The 17,076-nt window shown below is 35.0% G+C and overlaps 2 protein-coding genes across 5 annotated transcripts in view; one reads left to right on the forward strand and one right to left on the reverse strand.

Moving 5' to 3' along the window:
- Acad11 (acyl-CoA dehydrogenase family member 11) overlaps positions 1-3,069 on the reverse strand; it is an 82,384-nt gene extending 79,315 nt beyond the window's left edge. Inside the window, exon 1 of one of the 3 annotated variants that reach the window (XM_021727546.3) lies at positions 2,870-3,069. Coding sequence is in view for 2 of the 3 variants with exons in the window: in XM_078043326.1 (XP_077899452.1) it covers positions 2,587-2,732 (146 nt within the window). In the remaining variant the exon portion in view is untranslated. Of the gene's footprint in view, positions 1-2,586 lie in introns of all 3 variants that reach the window. The other 2 variants (XM_078043326.1, XM_005327013.5) reach the window with 2 other exon arrangements.
- Positions 3,070-3,071: 2 nt separating this feature from the next.
- Positions 3,072-16,607, forward strand: Uba5 (ubiquitin like modifier activating enzyme 5). 2 transcript variants are annotated; one of them, XM_005327014.5, is made up of 12 exons: positions 3,072-3,649; positions 6,669-6,714; positions 6,829-6,918; positions 8,235-8,344; positions 9,037-9,123; positions 9,857-9,941; positions 10,524-10,628; positions 10,809-10,936; positions 12,436-12,571; positions 12,828-12,903; positions 13,044-13,150; positions 15,290-16,607. In XM_005327014.5, exons 1-12 carry the CDS (start codon positions 3,489-3,491, stop codon positions 15,371-15,373), a joined length of 1,215 nt encoding a protein of 404 aa, XP_005327071.1. In that variant the 5' UTR covers positions 3,072-3,488; the 3' UTR covers positions 15,374-16,607. The 2 variants fall into 2 exon arrangements, with proteins under 2 accessions (XP_005327071.1, XP_021583222.1); XM_021727547.3 differs by lacking the exon at positions 3,072-3,649 and having other exon boundaries at positions 6,829-6,913.
- The last annotated feature ends 469 nt before the right edge of the window (positions 16,608-17,076 follow it).

Below are 17,076 nucleotides of genomic sequence, written 5' to 3' on the forward strand. Positions count from 1 at the left end.
CCAGCATTGTATGGGTGTACCTTTTTCCTCATATTCTCGCTCCTCTATGTTTTTTTTTAAAAGAATTTCTTCTCCAATTCAAAGGTTTAAAAGGTCATGTATTCTAAATATTTAGTTTTGTCTTTAACAACCAAGTACACTGTCCACTTGGAGTGTGTGAAGTAGAATAAGGAGTCTAGTTTTAACTTTTTCATATGGATAATAACTATAATTTCGTTAAAAAGTCTCCCTCCACACTAGTTCTCAATGCCAGCACTGTCATATATCAAAGTTCTATAAATATTAAGTATTTTTATAAAATCTCAAATTATTGGTCTGTTTATCCAGCTCCATTAATACCATGCTATCTTATTCAAATTTCTGTTTTGTTGTTCTTTAGAAGTTTTCTGTGATTATTGACCTTATGCTCTTGCACACAAAATTTAGGATCAATCTTTCAACTTAGAGAAAAAAAATTAGAATTTTTAAAAAGAAAAATTTACAATATTATATTTTTCTAATCATGTACAGACATCTCTTAATTTTAAAAATTCTTTTTACACATTAAAAAATCCTAATAAACATTTTCTCAACAAAGGTACTGCACAGTTTTACTAGATGAATATTAATACATTATATAACCCCAACATTAAAATTCATACATTAACACACACACTCAAGATTGAATCCTATGTGGTTTGCCACTTAGTTACAACCCTAGACATTTGTGTGTGTGTGTGTGTGTGTGTGTGTGTGTGGTGCTGGGGATTGAATCCATGGCAAGGCAAGCACTCCACCAATTGAGCTATATCCCCAACCCTCCCCATTCCTTTTTTATTTTTGAGATAAGGCCTAAATTATTGAGGCTGGCCTTAAACTTATAATCCTCCTTACTTAGCCTTCCAAATAGCAGGGGTTACAGGAGTGTGCCACAATGCCTGGCTGGTAATTTATATTTTTGATGCTCTTATTAATCATAGCTTTTTGAAAATTCCTTTTTAACTGTTGGTAAAGTACAGAAACACAATGCATTTGTTTACAGAACTTTCATAACTATTATCTGTGTAGATTATTACTTCTTTAATCCATGAATATTTCTAAATGTGTATTTGATAGCTGTTTTTTTTCCATTAAAGTTTTGGCACTTATTTTCTAAAACTATGGGTTTTTTTCAAAAAAAAGATACTTCAGAATTATTGAGGTTTCCATTGTGGCTTAATGTGTCTTTAACTGTTATAAAATTTTTCATGTGTTCATCTGGTGGGGGATCCAGTTCCATTCATATGTATAAAATCAAGTTCCAAAGTAATTTCTATACCACAACTAATTTTAGTTAATAAGTATGATTATGGTTTAACATTCAATTTAATTCAGAATTAGTAACTCTACAATCCTAGGTGAATATTATTATTCCTTTTTGTCAAAATAGGACTTGATGTCCAAAGGGCAATTGATTCAAATTCTTGTGACCAATAGTAATTGAACTTTGACCCACTTTAGTTTGCTTACATCATAAGTCTTCTAGGCCAGAGACTACAGCTATTCTTTATTCCACCTCTCCTTTATTTCCCAATGTCTATTAAGACATGGGGCTTTTAAGTTTTTATACCCTAGACTCTCTCTGATTCATCTCCTTTATTTCCATTTTTACTGAAATCAATAGTCAAAGAATATAAACACCAATGATAAAATGCCAATGTTATTGCAAAGTTTACACCCTTTCACCCACATTACTTCATTTTATTACCAAGGCTAACTAGAACAGGCACAAAAGAAAACTTGTTCTCAAAGTTTATGTAATATATTTAAAATTCCCACGTAATAAGTGGCAGATCAAGGTTTTTTTTTTTTTTTGGAAGTTAGGAGTCTTTCTATAGTGCCCTATTTATAAAAATACAATTTTAATTTTTTTTAGTGGTAGATGAACACAATACCTTTATTTTGTTTAGTTTTTTTTTTTTAATGTGGTGCTGGGGATCAAACCCAATACCTCACGCATGCTAGGCTAGCACTCTACCACTGAGCCACAACCCCAGCCCTAAAAGTACAATTTTAAAATAAAGTTTTAAAAAGTTTAAAACGGTATTCTCTGGATCAGCTCTTCAAGTTTCATTTCCTGGGTTCAGAAACTGAGGCCCAAAGTGGCGCTATAACTTGCCAAGTGAAGACATTAGTAGCTGTTGTAGCCTCCAGGTGGTACCCCTAACTCTGCCCCCAAGAAATATGGCCAATTAAATGTAATTACACCGGCTTCTCAAAAAAAAAAAAAAAAAAAAAAGTCTTATGGTTGTGGCACAAAGGCCAGAGAAAATAACTAAATTTCTCACTGTACTTCCGGCCTCTACTACTTCAGTGAGTAAATCCTTGAGTCACATAATTTCAACCTTGAACAAAATTTCCAGTGGGCAATGTAATGGCAAATGTCATGATGCTTCCGGTACTGCCCTCGAATGGGGACCAAGCCGAATTGGAATTGTGGAACAGACAATAAGCAGTTCCTGCCTGCAGGATGCGTCACTGCAGAAAAAGAAATCGGGATGGGGTAAATTGGAAGGGCCAAAGGAAAGAAAGCATAATGCACAGATCTGTTCCTGCTGCATCAGATACCTGTACTGAGTAATGGTCAACGTAGCTCCGGGCTGTGCCCCGAAGCCAGGCAAATGACGGCTTAGGTAAGCATCCAAGGACTTGCAGTCTAACTGGTGCTGGGGCAGCACTTCTGCGGTCTCGGGCTCGTGGGCATCCGTCCCCATGACTGTCGCCGAGCTGCAAGCCACAGACTAGACCCGGACAGGTTCTGGAGTGCCAAGGTTCCCCACAGGTTGCAGCAACTACACTTCAGGACTTGGGGGCGAGGCCGGGCGGGGCCTGGCGCTAGCCAATCACACACCTTAGGGCTCCATTACGGCGCTAGGCCGGCCCGCTGAATCTGGCGACTTGAGAAATACCGAAAGCACCCACGTGTGCTCGAATTTTTAAATTTCTGTCAGTGCCAGCGTTGGAGGGGCTCGGTTTTAAAGAAAGTAAAACCGTAGTTATAGCTGCGAGCGAACAAGGATGTAGGAGTCGCTCCCAGCCGACTTACTGCACCTGCGTGCGGAAGACCTCTAGGGTCCGGTTCAGAAAAGAGACCGTCAGGTCCTCGAGCCCAGAAATAAAAGATCCGGGTGTTTTCTCCTAGCCACTTAGTTAAAAGGCAACGTCGCCGTCCTCTTGCTCTAGGTACTTATAACCCCAGTCCTGCGGCAGCTGGTTATAGCAGATGTAGCGAAGAAAGAACTCAAAAGAGGCGAGTTTTTGCTGAGGGGAGCGATGAGAGGGACGTACCGGAAGCAGTACCTTGGAAGGTCTTTGGGAGCCGCGGAGACGTGTCGGTCTTGGAAGCGCCGGGGGCCTTTCGCTAGGTCTGTGGGCGTGGAAGGTGACGGCAAGTTGCCCAGCAGAGCAGCGTGGGGCGGCGGCGGCGGCGAAGGCCGGGGCTGGGAGGTTTGGCCGCGGGGGTCCCAGCCATGGCCGAGTCCGTGGAGCGGCTGCAGCAGCGGGTACTGGAACTGGAGCGGGAACTTGCCCAGGAGAGAAGTCGGCGGGCCCTGGGTGACGGCGACGGATCGGGCGGCCGGGCCCGCATCGAGAAGATGAGCTCAGAGGTGGTGGATTCCAATCCCTACAGGTGACTGCGTCGCGAGTCGGAGGGGGGCGAGGTCCCGGTCTCGGTGGGGTGAGAAGGGCGCCCCTTACCGCTAGCTCGGCCTCCCGCCACCCTTTTCCTGGTCTGGGGTCCCGTTCCCAAATGCGCAAGGGCACTGTTTAGGGATGGTGGGAAGACGTTGTTTCTCGGTTTTAAAAACCCAAGCGAGCCTTCCATATGGTACTGCTCCTGCTTTCGCGGCGAACGTGCATTCAGGTTCCTGTAGCTCTTGCCTCTAATTACTGCTCCTCACCTCGCTTAGGATTAAGAACGTTCAGAAGACATCAAACGTAAAGCCCGCCTAGCCTAAACTTGGAGATTCATAAAGGCTTTTCAGTGTAATTTAGATGGAGAAGGGCGAAGGAGTTCCAAAGGTATCTCAGGCCTTTCTGCTTTACAAGACCTGCTGTTCCTCTCCTTTCCTCCGGAAGCTTGTCAGTTCAGTGCAGTGGTTAAGGGTAAGAACTATATAGCCGCGCTAATGGGTTTTACCCCCATTTTATAGATGAGAGAATCGAGGCTTAGAGGGCTCTCAAGTTGTTATGTATAGTATAAGGCCTGAAATGAGGGCTGGGGCTGTAACCTCAGTGGTATAGCACATTCCTGAAGCCCTGCCCCCCACCCAAAATAATAATGCCCAAAGCCTGAACTGGCATTAGGTTTCACCTAATCCAAAATTCACATGAAATTATCTTCCCTGTAAAAGTAAATAAGCCATTAAGTAGTGTGGCTAAAAACTGGGTCGTCTTAACGTGAAATAGAAAAGCGCTCTTTTTATTTTTTTTCCTTTAAAGAACATGAGTGTTGATGCTTTTTTTTTTTTTTAAGGTTTTTGTTGTTTGTGACATTATAAAGCCTCAGTGGCAGTTTTAAGGTGCACTGTTTAACTGTATTGGTAAATATTAAGGGTTAATGTTCCAAAATCTTTAGAGATTGAATGAGCATGAACTGTTATCTCTAATCAGAATGAGTGCAAACTATTCCATTTGTCATATTGTATCTTTTTTTTTTTTTTTGTGGTGCTGGGGATTGAAGCCAGGGCCTTGTGTATGTGAGGGAGGCGGGCACTCTACCAACTGAGCTATATCCCCAGTCCTGGGTCATATATTTAAAGTAATCTTTCAGACATTATTTTTATGAAAGGCCCATTTAGTGTGGCCCAAATAATCAAAAATAAAACTTTTAGAACTCAAGTCTAAACATTTAGTACTCTGTATCACATGGATACCATTTGACTTTATTAAAATTGCTACAGAGGAGATATCTGTTGATATCCAGGTTGTTTATTGAAATGAAATTATACATGAAAATTGGTCAGTCTTAACTTTTTAAATTGTTCATTCAGCTCAAACATTTACTGAGCCCTCCTTTTTATCTCTAGCCATCTTTGGCATTATTTACCTTTTTATGAGCAGTACACTATGGATGCAAAGTGGATATGGTCTTTTCCCTCCATATTTACTAGATGAGTGTGAGATACATGGAAAAGTAAATATGCAGATACAGTACAAGTTAAAAAATTATGAAAGGGATAGTACAGGGTAATTGGAAAATATAGGAAATGACTTTGAATGTGTTCAACATCATTTTAATTATATCAAATGATACATAAGAAATATAAAGTCCTTGACTCTCAAAGTTCTTTTGCTTTAGTTGGGAAACTAAATGGATGTGGAATAATGGTCATACAACACAAGTTGTATGAATTGCATGAATTGAATAAGCATGAACTGTTTGAACTGTTATCTCTAATCAGAATGAGTGCAAACTCTTCCATTTGTCATATTTCAGTATGTTTGAATTTTACAAATGAACACTTGGAAATTTTCTCTCCAAGATAAAATGCAAAGAAATGTGTGTCTTTTTTTTTTTTTTTTTGGTGGTGCTGGGGATTTAATCTAAAGCCTTGTGTATATGAGGGAGGCGGGCACTCTACCAACTGAGCTCTATCCCCATATGGTATAGAATATGATTATAAGCACATGGAGAAACTGGAGAGGCAAGCAGAAGTGTTGATTAGAACACCTAGTTTCAAACCAAAGTTCAGAAACTCAGCTCTAAATATTGTTTGCCAGTTAGCTGACTGTGGGCAGTAAATTATTCTAATTTTTTTTTTTGGTCTTAATTATCCTGTTTTTTTTCCTGGTCTGGGGTCCAGCCCAGGGAGGTGCAATGCATTTTTCTCAGAGGTTATTTTTAAAATTAAAGAGAGCATGAAGATAAAGATGGCAGACCACAGGAACTGACTTTCACTTCTGCCCACTCCCATTAAACAAACAGTAAAAAAAATTTAAAAAAGGGTAATCCCACATTCAGAAAATAGAAGGTTTCCATTAATAATTGGGGGGAGAGGAGTGGGTTCCTATACTTGAAGATTATAGTGACACAATTTTTGAAACTTTGATGGATGAAGGATGACTGATTTAACAGATTCTAAGAAGTTGAATCTTAAACCTGCATCCCAACTTACACCACACAATCGCCCCAGGAGGCTCAGAAATGGGTACAGGTATTCCTAGAAAGTCTTTTGAAAAAACAGAACCCAAGGACCCTTATTCCACTGGGGGTAGCTGAGCTAATGCCCCTTCCCACCAGGAGAAGAGATTGGAGATTTATTTATTGAAGAGAGTAAAATAGAGGATTTCTGCTAATAACTGGGCAGGTATTGATCTCAGCTGCACATTAGAACAGAGAAGTAGCTTTTAAATACATATATATTATTTCACAGGCTACACCAGGAGAAGGGTACATGAGTGTCTGTATTTAAAGCTACTAAGTAATTTAGTTCCATCTGGAAAAAAAAACAACTGAAAGATTCCTCTTATTTTAAAAGAGGAGTAATGATTGAATTTCAGTGTTTATTTTATGTAATGATGTATGTCTGTTTATATCACTGTTAACTAATCAATTGTAGCTCTAAAACATTTTCTTTTTTTTTTTTTCGTTTTTTTTTTTTTTTTATTGGTTGTTCACTAAAACATTTTCTTTTCTTTGTTTTAAGCCGCCTGATGGCCTTAAAGCGAATGGGAATTGTAAGCGACTATGAGGTATGATAACCCTTTCCAAGTTTTTGAAGACAATTTCAGGAAATGAAAATAATTTCTGTGACAAATTAAATGAAGAACTATTAACCAGAACATATGTGATTTTGCATTTCACAGAAAATCCGTACCTTTGCTGTAGCAATAGTAGGTGTTGGTGGAGTTGGTAGTGTGACGGCTGAAATGCTGACAAGATGTGGTATTGGTAAGGTAAAAATATTTCTCTTTGCCTGTCTCATAGGGAACTCCTCATTCTTGGAGCAAATCAGGTACAAGTTAGGACTTTTTTCCTTACTACTAATGGTCTACTGATTTGTTGTGTATTTATTCAGATTATTCTTTCCATCCAAAAGATTGAGATATATCCCTATCCAAACAAAAACTGATATTATTGATAATTAAGCAAGGACTGTTACAGAAACTTTTTTGTTTGGGGTACTACATAAACAATTTGGACTTAGGTGTTTTAGATATAGATATTTAGGAAAGGAGACTATTAAGTTGATAAAGTATGAGTGAAACACTGAAACATATATAAATTATTTTATTAAACATAATTTAAATGACAAATAGGCTCTCTATCCTGTGTATTTCTTACTCTTGAATTTGTACTAGAAAATATTCCTATTTTTTTAATCCATAGTTTAAAAATTTTTAAAAAATATTTATTTGGATTATGTGTAGGAAAGAAAAGTAAACTTATACCAGAATTCAGTCCATCAGTCTTCGATTTATAAAACCAAGGTCTATGATGTTAGATACATAGTAATTGAATAGATAAGCTTTCCACAGTTATATAATTGTGAAAAACCTTTTAGTTTTTCATTTTGATAAGGCAAACATTTTCCCATATAGTTTACCAGTACTTTGTAATGTGTTGGTGTACCTCTTAAAGCGGTTTCAGATTTGGTACTCATTCATCAATACAAAAACACCATCAAAATTTTGATATTTTTTAAGAGGTTTACAAAGGCAGGCCAAAAATTGCTTATAGCTGATTTTAAGTACATGTTTGGTGAAGATATTAGAGATCAGTGGGGGAGATCCATGGTTCACAAGTTTGTTATCAGAAGCACTTGAAAAGCTTATGAAAACACAGACTGCCAGACCCTGTATCAGTGATTCTGATTCTGTTGGTATGAGGTACATTGTCATTTTAACACCTTCTCAGGTGATCCTAATGATGTTCAAGGGACAAACTAAACTTTGAGAATTGCTGGAGTCTTGCTAGTACTCTAAGTCTGGTCCTAAGTAGTAGCCTCAGCATCACCTGGGAGCTTGTTAGAAATGAAGATTTTCAGCCTTTGGGCAAATGCTCTAGTTGCCTCATCTTTAAGATGAGGATAATAGTACCTATGTATTTAGCTCACATAAGTGTTCAGTGAATTCACATATGGCACCTAATGTCTTAGTTAACTAATGTCATCATCAGACTCTTAAAGCAATCAAATATAGGTCCATTAGTTTGCTATTTGTTAATTTTAGTTTTTTGGAATGTTTTTCATTGAAATAAATTTTTATTTTAGTTACTCCTCTTTGACTATGACAAAGTAGAACTGGCCAATATGAACAGACTTTTCTTCCAGCCTCATCAAGCAGGACTGAGTAAAGTTCAAGCAGCAGAACATACTTTAAGGTAAATGGAATTACATTTAAGGACTATATTCAGTGAAATCTTATTTTATAAATTTGGTATGAGTTAACCTAATACATAGTCCTAAATTTTTTTCTATACAAATGCAGATTTTTACTTACTCTTGGACTTGGGTTGACGAACTTTTTCTGTATGTGGATAGATGGTACATATTTTAGTCTTTGAGGTCCTCATGGTCTCTGCAACTGCTGAACTATAGAGTTGTAGTGTGATAATAGCCACAGATAACACAAAAGTGAATAGGCATATCTGTGCTCCAATAAAACTTCATTTTTGGACTCTGGAATTTGAATTTCATCATTTTCATGTCATTAGATATTATTCCTTTGACTTTTTTCTCAAATATTTAAAAATTGTTCTTAACTTGAAGGCTGTACAAAAATAGGTGGTACACCAGATTTGACCAATGGGCCATAGTGTGTGAACCCCTATACCAAATTGAATATGTGACAAATAAGCTATTTTGTTAGGCTGAGTAGTAAAGATGTAATTCCCCGCACATAGATTGATCCAGGTTGGGGTGAGAATTAAAAAAAAAAAAGAGGTGGAAGAGGACTTTCGATTTTCTCTGAATAGCTTGAATTCCAATTCTCTAACTTAGTCTTTAGCTCTTTCTGTGTTTTCTTAGTGTAGCTACTAATAGTCTTTGTAATCATTCCCTTTTTTCCTCTTAGGAACATTAATCCTGATGTTCTTTTTGAAGTACATAACTATAATATAACCACAATGGAAAACTTTCAACATTTCATGGATAGAATAAGGTAACATTTTATTTATGAGTGTTTTGTAAAAAATGCCCAGCCCAGTTAAGCAAGTTTTAGACAAATCCATTGATTAATTTAGAAATTTGGCAGATTAATATGTTTTTGTGTTTATTAAAATAGTAATTTTTATATATTAAATGGCAGGAGGATTGCAAGTTTGAGGCCAGCCTCAGCAATATAGCGAGACCCTGTCTCAAAATAAAAAATAAAATAAAATGTGGTGGGGATGTGGCTCCAGGATTAAGTACTCCTGGGTTCAATCCCTGGTACCAAAAATAAACAAATAAATAAATAAACAAAATACTTTGATATTTACAATGATTTAATAAAGGACCCTCAATTTAAATTTTGTGTTCTAGATTATACTTCTCTCTGAAATAGTTTTCTTCAGAGATTGTCAGAATACCTCCAAAATAATGAATTGTATTCAATTAGCTTTTATTACATTGATATTTTAGTGAAGCATGAACAAGATTTTAAAAGCTAATATGGAAACAGTTGTGAACAGATTTCATATTTCCTTCATCCTTTTACCACAATGGTATCATTGATTTTATATTCAAATAGTTACTTAATGTTTCATATATACAGGATATTTAATATTAAATACTTATTGATGTTATACTCAAAAATTTAATGAAAGAAGAAAACTGACTGAACAATAAAGTCTAATTAGAATATATTTTCTATTTTGATATTTTTTCAAATAAAATTTGTTTTCTTTGACTAGTAATGGTGGGTTAGAAGAAGGAAATCCTGTTGATCTAGTTCTTAGCTGTGTGGACAATTTTGAAGCTCGGATGGCAATAAATACAGTGAGTTTTTCTGTTACGTTAGATGTAATACTCATGGATTTAACTATATTCTTTTATGATCCCTAGTGTATGATTAGTATACCATCCCCATCTCAAAAATAATTGTGATTTTGAGCCCTTTTTTGTGCTTATTTGTAATGTTCTCTTTGTCTACTTTTAAAATTTATAATAGTTATGGGAAATGTCTAGCTTTGTTGGTATGACAGACATTTCAAGCATCCCACTCTCTCATGCTTATCAGAAGCAAGGAATTTTAACTTTTCAATTAGTATTTTAGATTTTTTATTTTTGAAATTAATATAAATTTTTATATTAACCTGGCAAGATACCTAATAAATTGTAGTTTCAGTTGATAAATAGGTATTTACCAATTCTTTAATACTGATAGTTTATTCTTTAAATAAAAATGGTAATTACCAAGGAATTCAATTATTTGCAGCTTCACTCCTTTTTTTCTTGAAAATTAATTTTTAGAAACCCTTGGTGACTCATTGAGTAAGCTATAACATTTCACAACAAGAATTTATAGTAAACTACTTGCTTTTTTGTTTTCTTCCTTGTTTTCACTTATTTCTATTTAAGGCCTGTAATGAACTTGGACAAACATGGATGGAATCTGGGGTCAGTGAAAATGCAGTTTCGGGGCACATACAGCTTATAATTCCTGGAGAATCTGCTTGTTTTGCGGTATGTGTTATTTGTCTTAGATCTTTTTACATTGTTAGGCACTAGAGTCCTTAGGGGAATTGAAAACGTGTTATAATTCAAAGAAAAAACAAACTTGAATATAATGGAATGCCATTTGAAACATTCATATTTTTCCTTCTTTCTTTTAAAATTGTTTGCCTTTTTTCCTTTTTCATGCAGTGTGCACCACCACTTGTAGTTGCTGCAAATATCGATGAAAAGACTCTTAAACGAGAAGGCGTTTGTGCAGCCAGTCTTCCTACCACTATGGGAGTGGTGGCGGGAATCTTGGTACAAAATGTGTTAAAGTAAGTGAGGGCTAATTTTTCTGAATAGTTTTATATGCTTTTGATAAATATATTTTGTTAAGTTTTCAAAAATTGAAATTATCAGCCAAGTATTTAATTTTTTTAAATTTAGTTTTAAATGTTTTTATTTTATATATGTATATGTGTACTTTTAATCCATGTATATTTACATTAATTTGAAATACATTAACATAACATTAATATGTGTGTGTATGAATGTCCATTTCTCTGATAAGCAAAAAATGCATATTTCATTTTAATTTTTATTCATTTGTTTAAAAAAGGGTTAGGCACATATGTTTCTGTGAGTTATCTTTTAATATCCTTTACCCTGTTTTTTGTTTTGTTGTATATTGAAAACATGCATTTGCAAATATTTTTCCTTTTGTTCCTTTTGTTTTATGCATGATTTTTCTCCTATACAGAAGATTTTAAAGGGAATCACATTGGATGGGCAGGAGAACACAAAAGAACTTTATGGGTTATTGGAAATATTCTGTATCTTGATCTGGTAGTATTTACATGAAGATATAAAATATTTTATTTACTATACATTCACAATTGTGTACTTCACAGTAAATTATATACAAATTTTAATTAATTATATTTAATACCATGTCTCAAGATTTTAAAAAACACTTCTCTCACATTTTGATATCTCTGAAATCAGTATGTGTCTTAAAGTTTAAAAACTGTATAAAATTCCAGCATTTTTGCCGGGTTTCTGTTCTCGTCACTGAAAGGCTCAGGGGTCACTCCAGTTAAACTGGGCTAACTGGGCTGCACAAAATAACCACACAAGAGACACAAATACCTTTTTCTTTGGGGTCACTGTGACGGCTTCTCTGACCTTAAGTGTCCCCAGAAAGAGAGAGAGAGGAGAAGCTATTCAAATGAGGCAAGGGGTCAGGTTTCAAGGGGCTGAGTCTATCTTCATGATGTCCACTGTCAGCAGGTTGACTGACACCTGGGTAGGCCACACTCAAGGGCACAGTAAGAGAAGGGGACACACACAGGCACTTCCATGGAAGATTCTATCCAAAACCGGGCAAGGGGTTATATTACAAAGGAACAGGTGAGCATAGCTTCACCCATGGGGCTGTAGCAAGACACACCCATGCATGAGACACTGACCCTCGCACCCAAGAAGGGTGCCACATTTCTGTGACTGAGAGCCTCAGCACCCAGCCGGGGAGTGTAACTCAGTCACATGTAAGGTTGGCCTCCCACACATTTTATTTTTAGTAGAGGTTCAAAAACTAATAATGCATTCTTTAGGTGATGAAATGGAGTAATCTTTTCTTTCATTCATTAATTCAGCAAATATTCAAGCATCTACTTACGAAGTAGGCTCTGTCAACAAGAGAAAATTTCTGTTTCTGAGTTGCATATTGGAAAAATCATTATGAACTCCAAAATAATTTCTAAAAATTCACTTACTTTCTTTTAGTACTTTTTAATGGGGTTTTCCTTCCTTTAAGTCTATTTTTTTTTTCTAGGTTTCTATTAAATTTTGGTACTGTTAGTTTTTACCTTGGATACAATGCAATGCAAGATTTTTTTCCTACTATGTCCATGAAGCCAAATCCTCAATGTGATGATAAAAATTGCAGGAAGCAGCAGGAAGAATACAAGGTATATGTCAAATGTGTCAGAATGTCTGAGGGATCTTATTGCATAGAATAGTAACTTAAACAGTCAAACAAAAGGAACAGATTTGGATTCTGGAGTTTTATAGTTTTAATTTTATAATTTTAATTTATTCATCATATTTATTAAAAATAAAGATCCTTTTTTGTTTGTGATACCATAAAACTCTGTCTGAATTCTTGATTAATGCTTCAGAGAACTGATAATGATTGAAAACACTAGTATTATTTGATTTCTACAGAAAAAGGTAGCATTATTGCCCAAACCGGAGACTGTTCAAGAAGAGGAAGAGATAATACATGAGGATAATGAGTGGGGTAAGAATTCTTTTATAAATTGAAGACACACATCCAGCAAAATCTTCTGTGATAGAGAATGCAAGGTTACACACATTTTGAATAATTATTGCTCATGAAGTTTCTTCAGAACTGTTACAGAATCTATTTTAATTCAACAGGTATTGAGCTGGTATCTGAGGTTTCAGAAGAGGAATTGAAAAATTCTTCAGGTCCAGTTCCTGACTTACCTGAAGGAATTACAGTGGCATATACAATTCCAAAAAAGGTACTTTTAAAATCTGATTTATCCATAAGTAAATATAAGATAAAATGTATATATATCTTCTTTTATCTTTATTCTAATTAGTAATGCCAATACAATAATTCCTGTTTTGGGTATTTTACATCATAGGCATTAAGATGTGAGAAAGAAGTATTCAGTGTTAAAATGGAGTTGTGCACAGTTTATGTTAAACTTTGAAAACACTGACATAAAATGGTTTTGTTCACTCATTAATAGGTCATGCATAATAGATTTTGATTAAATGAAAATATGATTTTTGTATATTTAGAGCTTTAGCCACAATATCATTTAAAAATACTTCAGTAGACAGTGTAAGTACATTTCTCTAAAGAAGACATTCAAATGGCCAATATAAATATGAAAAATTGCTCAACATCATTAAACATCAGGGTAATGCAAATCAAAACCACAATGAGGTTATCACCTTTATCAAAAAGATAACACATTCTCAAAAGGATTTGCAGAAAATGGAACCTTTACTATTGGTGGAGATATAAATTAGTAGATGCATATGGAAAATGGCATGAAGTTCCTCAAAAATTAAAAGTAGAACAATTTTAAAAATAGAATGTTTGTGGAACAGTGGTTTCACTACTGGGTGTATATCTAAAGAAATGTAATCTTATGTTGAAGAGACATCTATACCTCCGTATTTATTGCAGCATTGTTGACAGGAGTTAAGAAATGAACTCCAGTTAAGTGTTTATTGACTGATTAATGGATAAAGAAAAGTAAGGTGTATATGTACTTTTATCAGTCATAAAAGGATATTTTTGTTATTTGTGACAACATGAATGGAACTAGGGGTCATTATATTTAGTGAAATAAACCAGGCACAGAATGACAGCTATGTCACTCATGTAGAATCTTAAAAACTTAATCGTGTATATATTGAGAATTAAATAGTGCTTACCAGAGGCTGGGGAAAAAATAGGGGAAGTTGGTTAATAGCTACTGAGTTACTGTTAGAGAGTAGAAATAAGTTCTGGTATCCTGTTTCACAGTAGTATGACTTAGATAATGTACTGAACTCTGTATTTCAGAAAGCTAAAAGAAATGATTTTTTAATCATTTCTTTAATTTAATTTAATTTAATGATTTTTAATCATTTCTTTAATTTAATCATTTAATGGGAAGAAGCCCACATTGCAGTGACCAAGAAGCAAGAGAAAGACACTCCACTCTCCAAAAACAAATATATACCCAAAGCCACGCCCCAATTCCCACCTCCTCCAGCCACACTCTACCACTCAGTTACCATTCAGTTAATCCCTAAATAGGGATTAAATCACTGATTGGGTTAAGACTCTTATAATCCAATCCTTTCTCCTAGAACCTTCTTGCACTGTCTTACATGTGAGCTTTCAGGGAGACACCTCACATCTAAACCATAACAATGCCAATAGAAGTACAGTTTTTTGAAAAAAAAAAGTAGTTCACTTATCAAAAATTTTTCTAGGCAGTAGAATGAGATGGATATCATTACCCTAAGTACATGTATGAAGACATGAATGGTGTGAATGTACTTTGTGTACAACCAGAGATATGAAAAATTGTGCTCTATATGTGTAATAAGAATTGTAATGCATTCTGCTCTTGTATATAACAAATTAGAATAAAAATTTTTAAAAAAGAAAAAAAAATGTTTTTACCACAAAGAAATGATAAGTGTTTGATAAGATAAGCGAACCCTGATTATATAGTATATACATGTATCAAAACATCACAGGGTACTCCATAAATACATATAATTTTTAGGTCAATTAAAATATATGGTTGAGATATCAAGAATATGAAAATTACTGCCTCATAAATCAAATGCTGGTGGGGAAAGTAAAGAACTGTCCTAAAAATTGCAAGGCATGGGCTGGAGCTATAACTCAGTGACAGAGCACTTGCCTAGCATGTGTGAGGCACTGGGCTTGATCTTTAGCATCAGATAAAAATAAAAGCATTCTATCTAAACTACAAAAAAAAAAAAAAAGATTTTTTAAAATTATAAGCCATATTTATTAGAGGAAATTAATAAACTTGTTGAGCATGGTTAAAGCTTACTGATTCCTAAGCATAAAGAATTCAGTAAGGCTATTTTTTCACTGTATTTTCCTCATTTGTTGACAGCAAGACGACTGTGTACCTGAAGTAACAGTAGAAGATTCTGGAGAAAGCTTGGAAGACCTCATGGCCAAGATGAAGAATATATAGATTATGGACTGGCATATATTTTACTTTTTCTGTGTTTAAGCCTATTCTCTTGAAATTAAAAAAAAAATTCAAAACTGAAAAAACTTAGGGCAAGATTAACTAATGTATGTAATCTTCACTAAATTGTTATACTTTATTAAAATACTGTAGCTGTTGCTCTTTGCTCCTCTTTCCAACTAAATCTAATAGCTGTCCTAAAAGGTTTGCCTTCAGAGTACTATTATAGCATATCCACCAAAATATCTTGGCCTTTTGAAGGTTGGGGAAGGATCAATCTGATTCTATAGTCTTTATTTCTTTCTAGTAACCCCTTGTAGTCTGTGAAAAGGACATAGACAATAAAGTAGTACAAACAAAAGGAGGACAGGTGCAGCCTATTGATCAGAGCTGGCAAGTGTCTGTCACTGTGTTTGGTTCTACAAGAAAATTGCCCAGAATTACTATCTTGACCAACAGTGATTTTTAAATACTTAACCCATAAAATGAAATTATCCTCTCCAGTGTTTTTGGATTTAATACAAGCTGCAATGTAATCATTGGAGAAGTTTATAAGTTGTGAATTATATACTCAAAACAAGACAAAGGCAAGTAAATGGAACCTGTCTTCATGGGTAGGTAGATAAAGGTACTTTCAGGAAAGTCAAATTTTATTTTATTCTGCACTGACCATGGAAAAGAAATCATTGTTATCTGTAGCATATATATCTTGAGTTTCTGCACTTTATTGGAAAACAAGGTATAAATTTAGACTGATATCCACATTATACCTACCAAATAGGCTACTTCCAAATATTTCATTTAAATTTGATACTTAAGGTAGTGAGATATAGACAAGGGTTGTCCTGGCCAGTAAATATGAAAGAAGAGTTTTAAATTACCTCCACAATGACTAATATATACTGCTTCCTTGGAGGAGGCTCATTTCCTGATTGTGACTACTAAATCGTAAATTGATATAAACTGGTTTTCTCTGGAGTTAACATACAAATAGCAAAGTTTTAGCATTGGTTGGAGTAAATTCTCAATGGTTTGGAGACCAATAAACAACATGTAAGTGTAACCATTGCCAGTAGGCTGTTACTATGCTAATATCTTATTTTGATGATTGTTCCTTTGAAGATATGAATGTCCAGGTTGTATAGGTTGTATCTACAGGGGGAAAATGTTAGTAAAAAGTTAAAAGTACATTCCCTACTTGTAAAATAAAGTTCTAAAAACTGGTTTCAGAAATATATTCAGTATATTAGTTTTGTGATTCTAGAATTACACTGTGATTTTCATTATTATAGTAAAATGAGGAAATAGGAGGATAGTTTTTTAAAAAATATTTTTAGTTATAGATGGATACAGTATCTTATTTCATTTATTCATTTTTTTTAATGTGGTGCTGAGGATTGAACCTAGTGCCTCACATGTGCGAGGCAAGCGCTCTCCCACTGAGCCACAACCCCAGCCCCAGGAGGATGGTTTTTCTAGCCTTAAAACTTCCTTATGTTGCCTTGGTGAGTCTTTTACCATTAAAAAAAAAAAAAATAGTGCATTGAATTATAGAATAGCTCTTCTAGTTACTAAAGATGTTTTGGATTTTTAAAATGAAATGTGGTCTTTCTACAATAATTCTGCTTCAGAAACTGGTACATAAATTTGGTAAGGTCTTACTTATAAATTACTGTTTGATTCAATAAAGTATATAGATTTCACCA

Source organism: Ictidomys tridecemlineatus, chromosome 3, assembly GCF_052094955.1.
Source record: "Ictidomys tridecemlineatus isolate mIctTri1 chromosome 3, mIctTri1.hap1, whole genome shotgun sequence".
NCBI classification, from domain to species: domain Eukaryota; kingdom Metazoa; phylum Chordata; class Mammalia; order Rodentia; family Sciuridae; genus Ictidomys; species Ictidomys tridecemlineatus.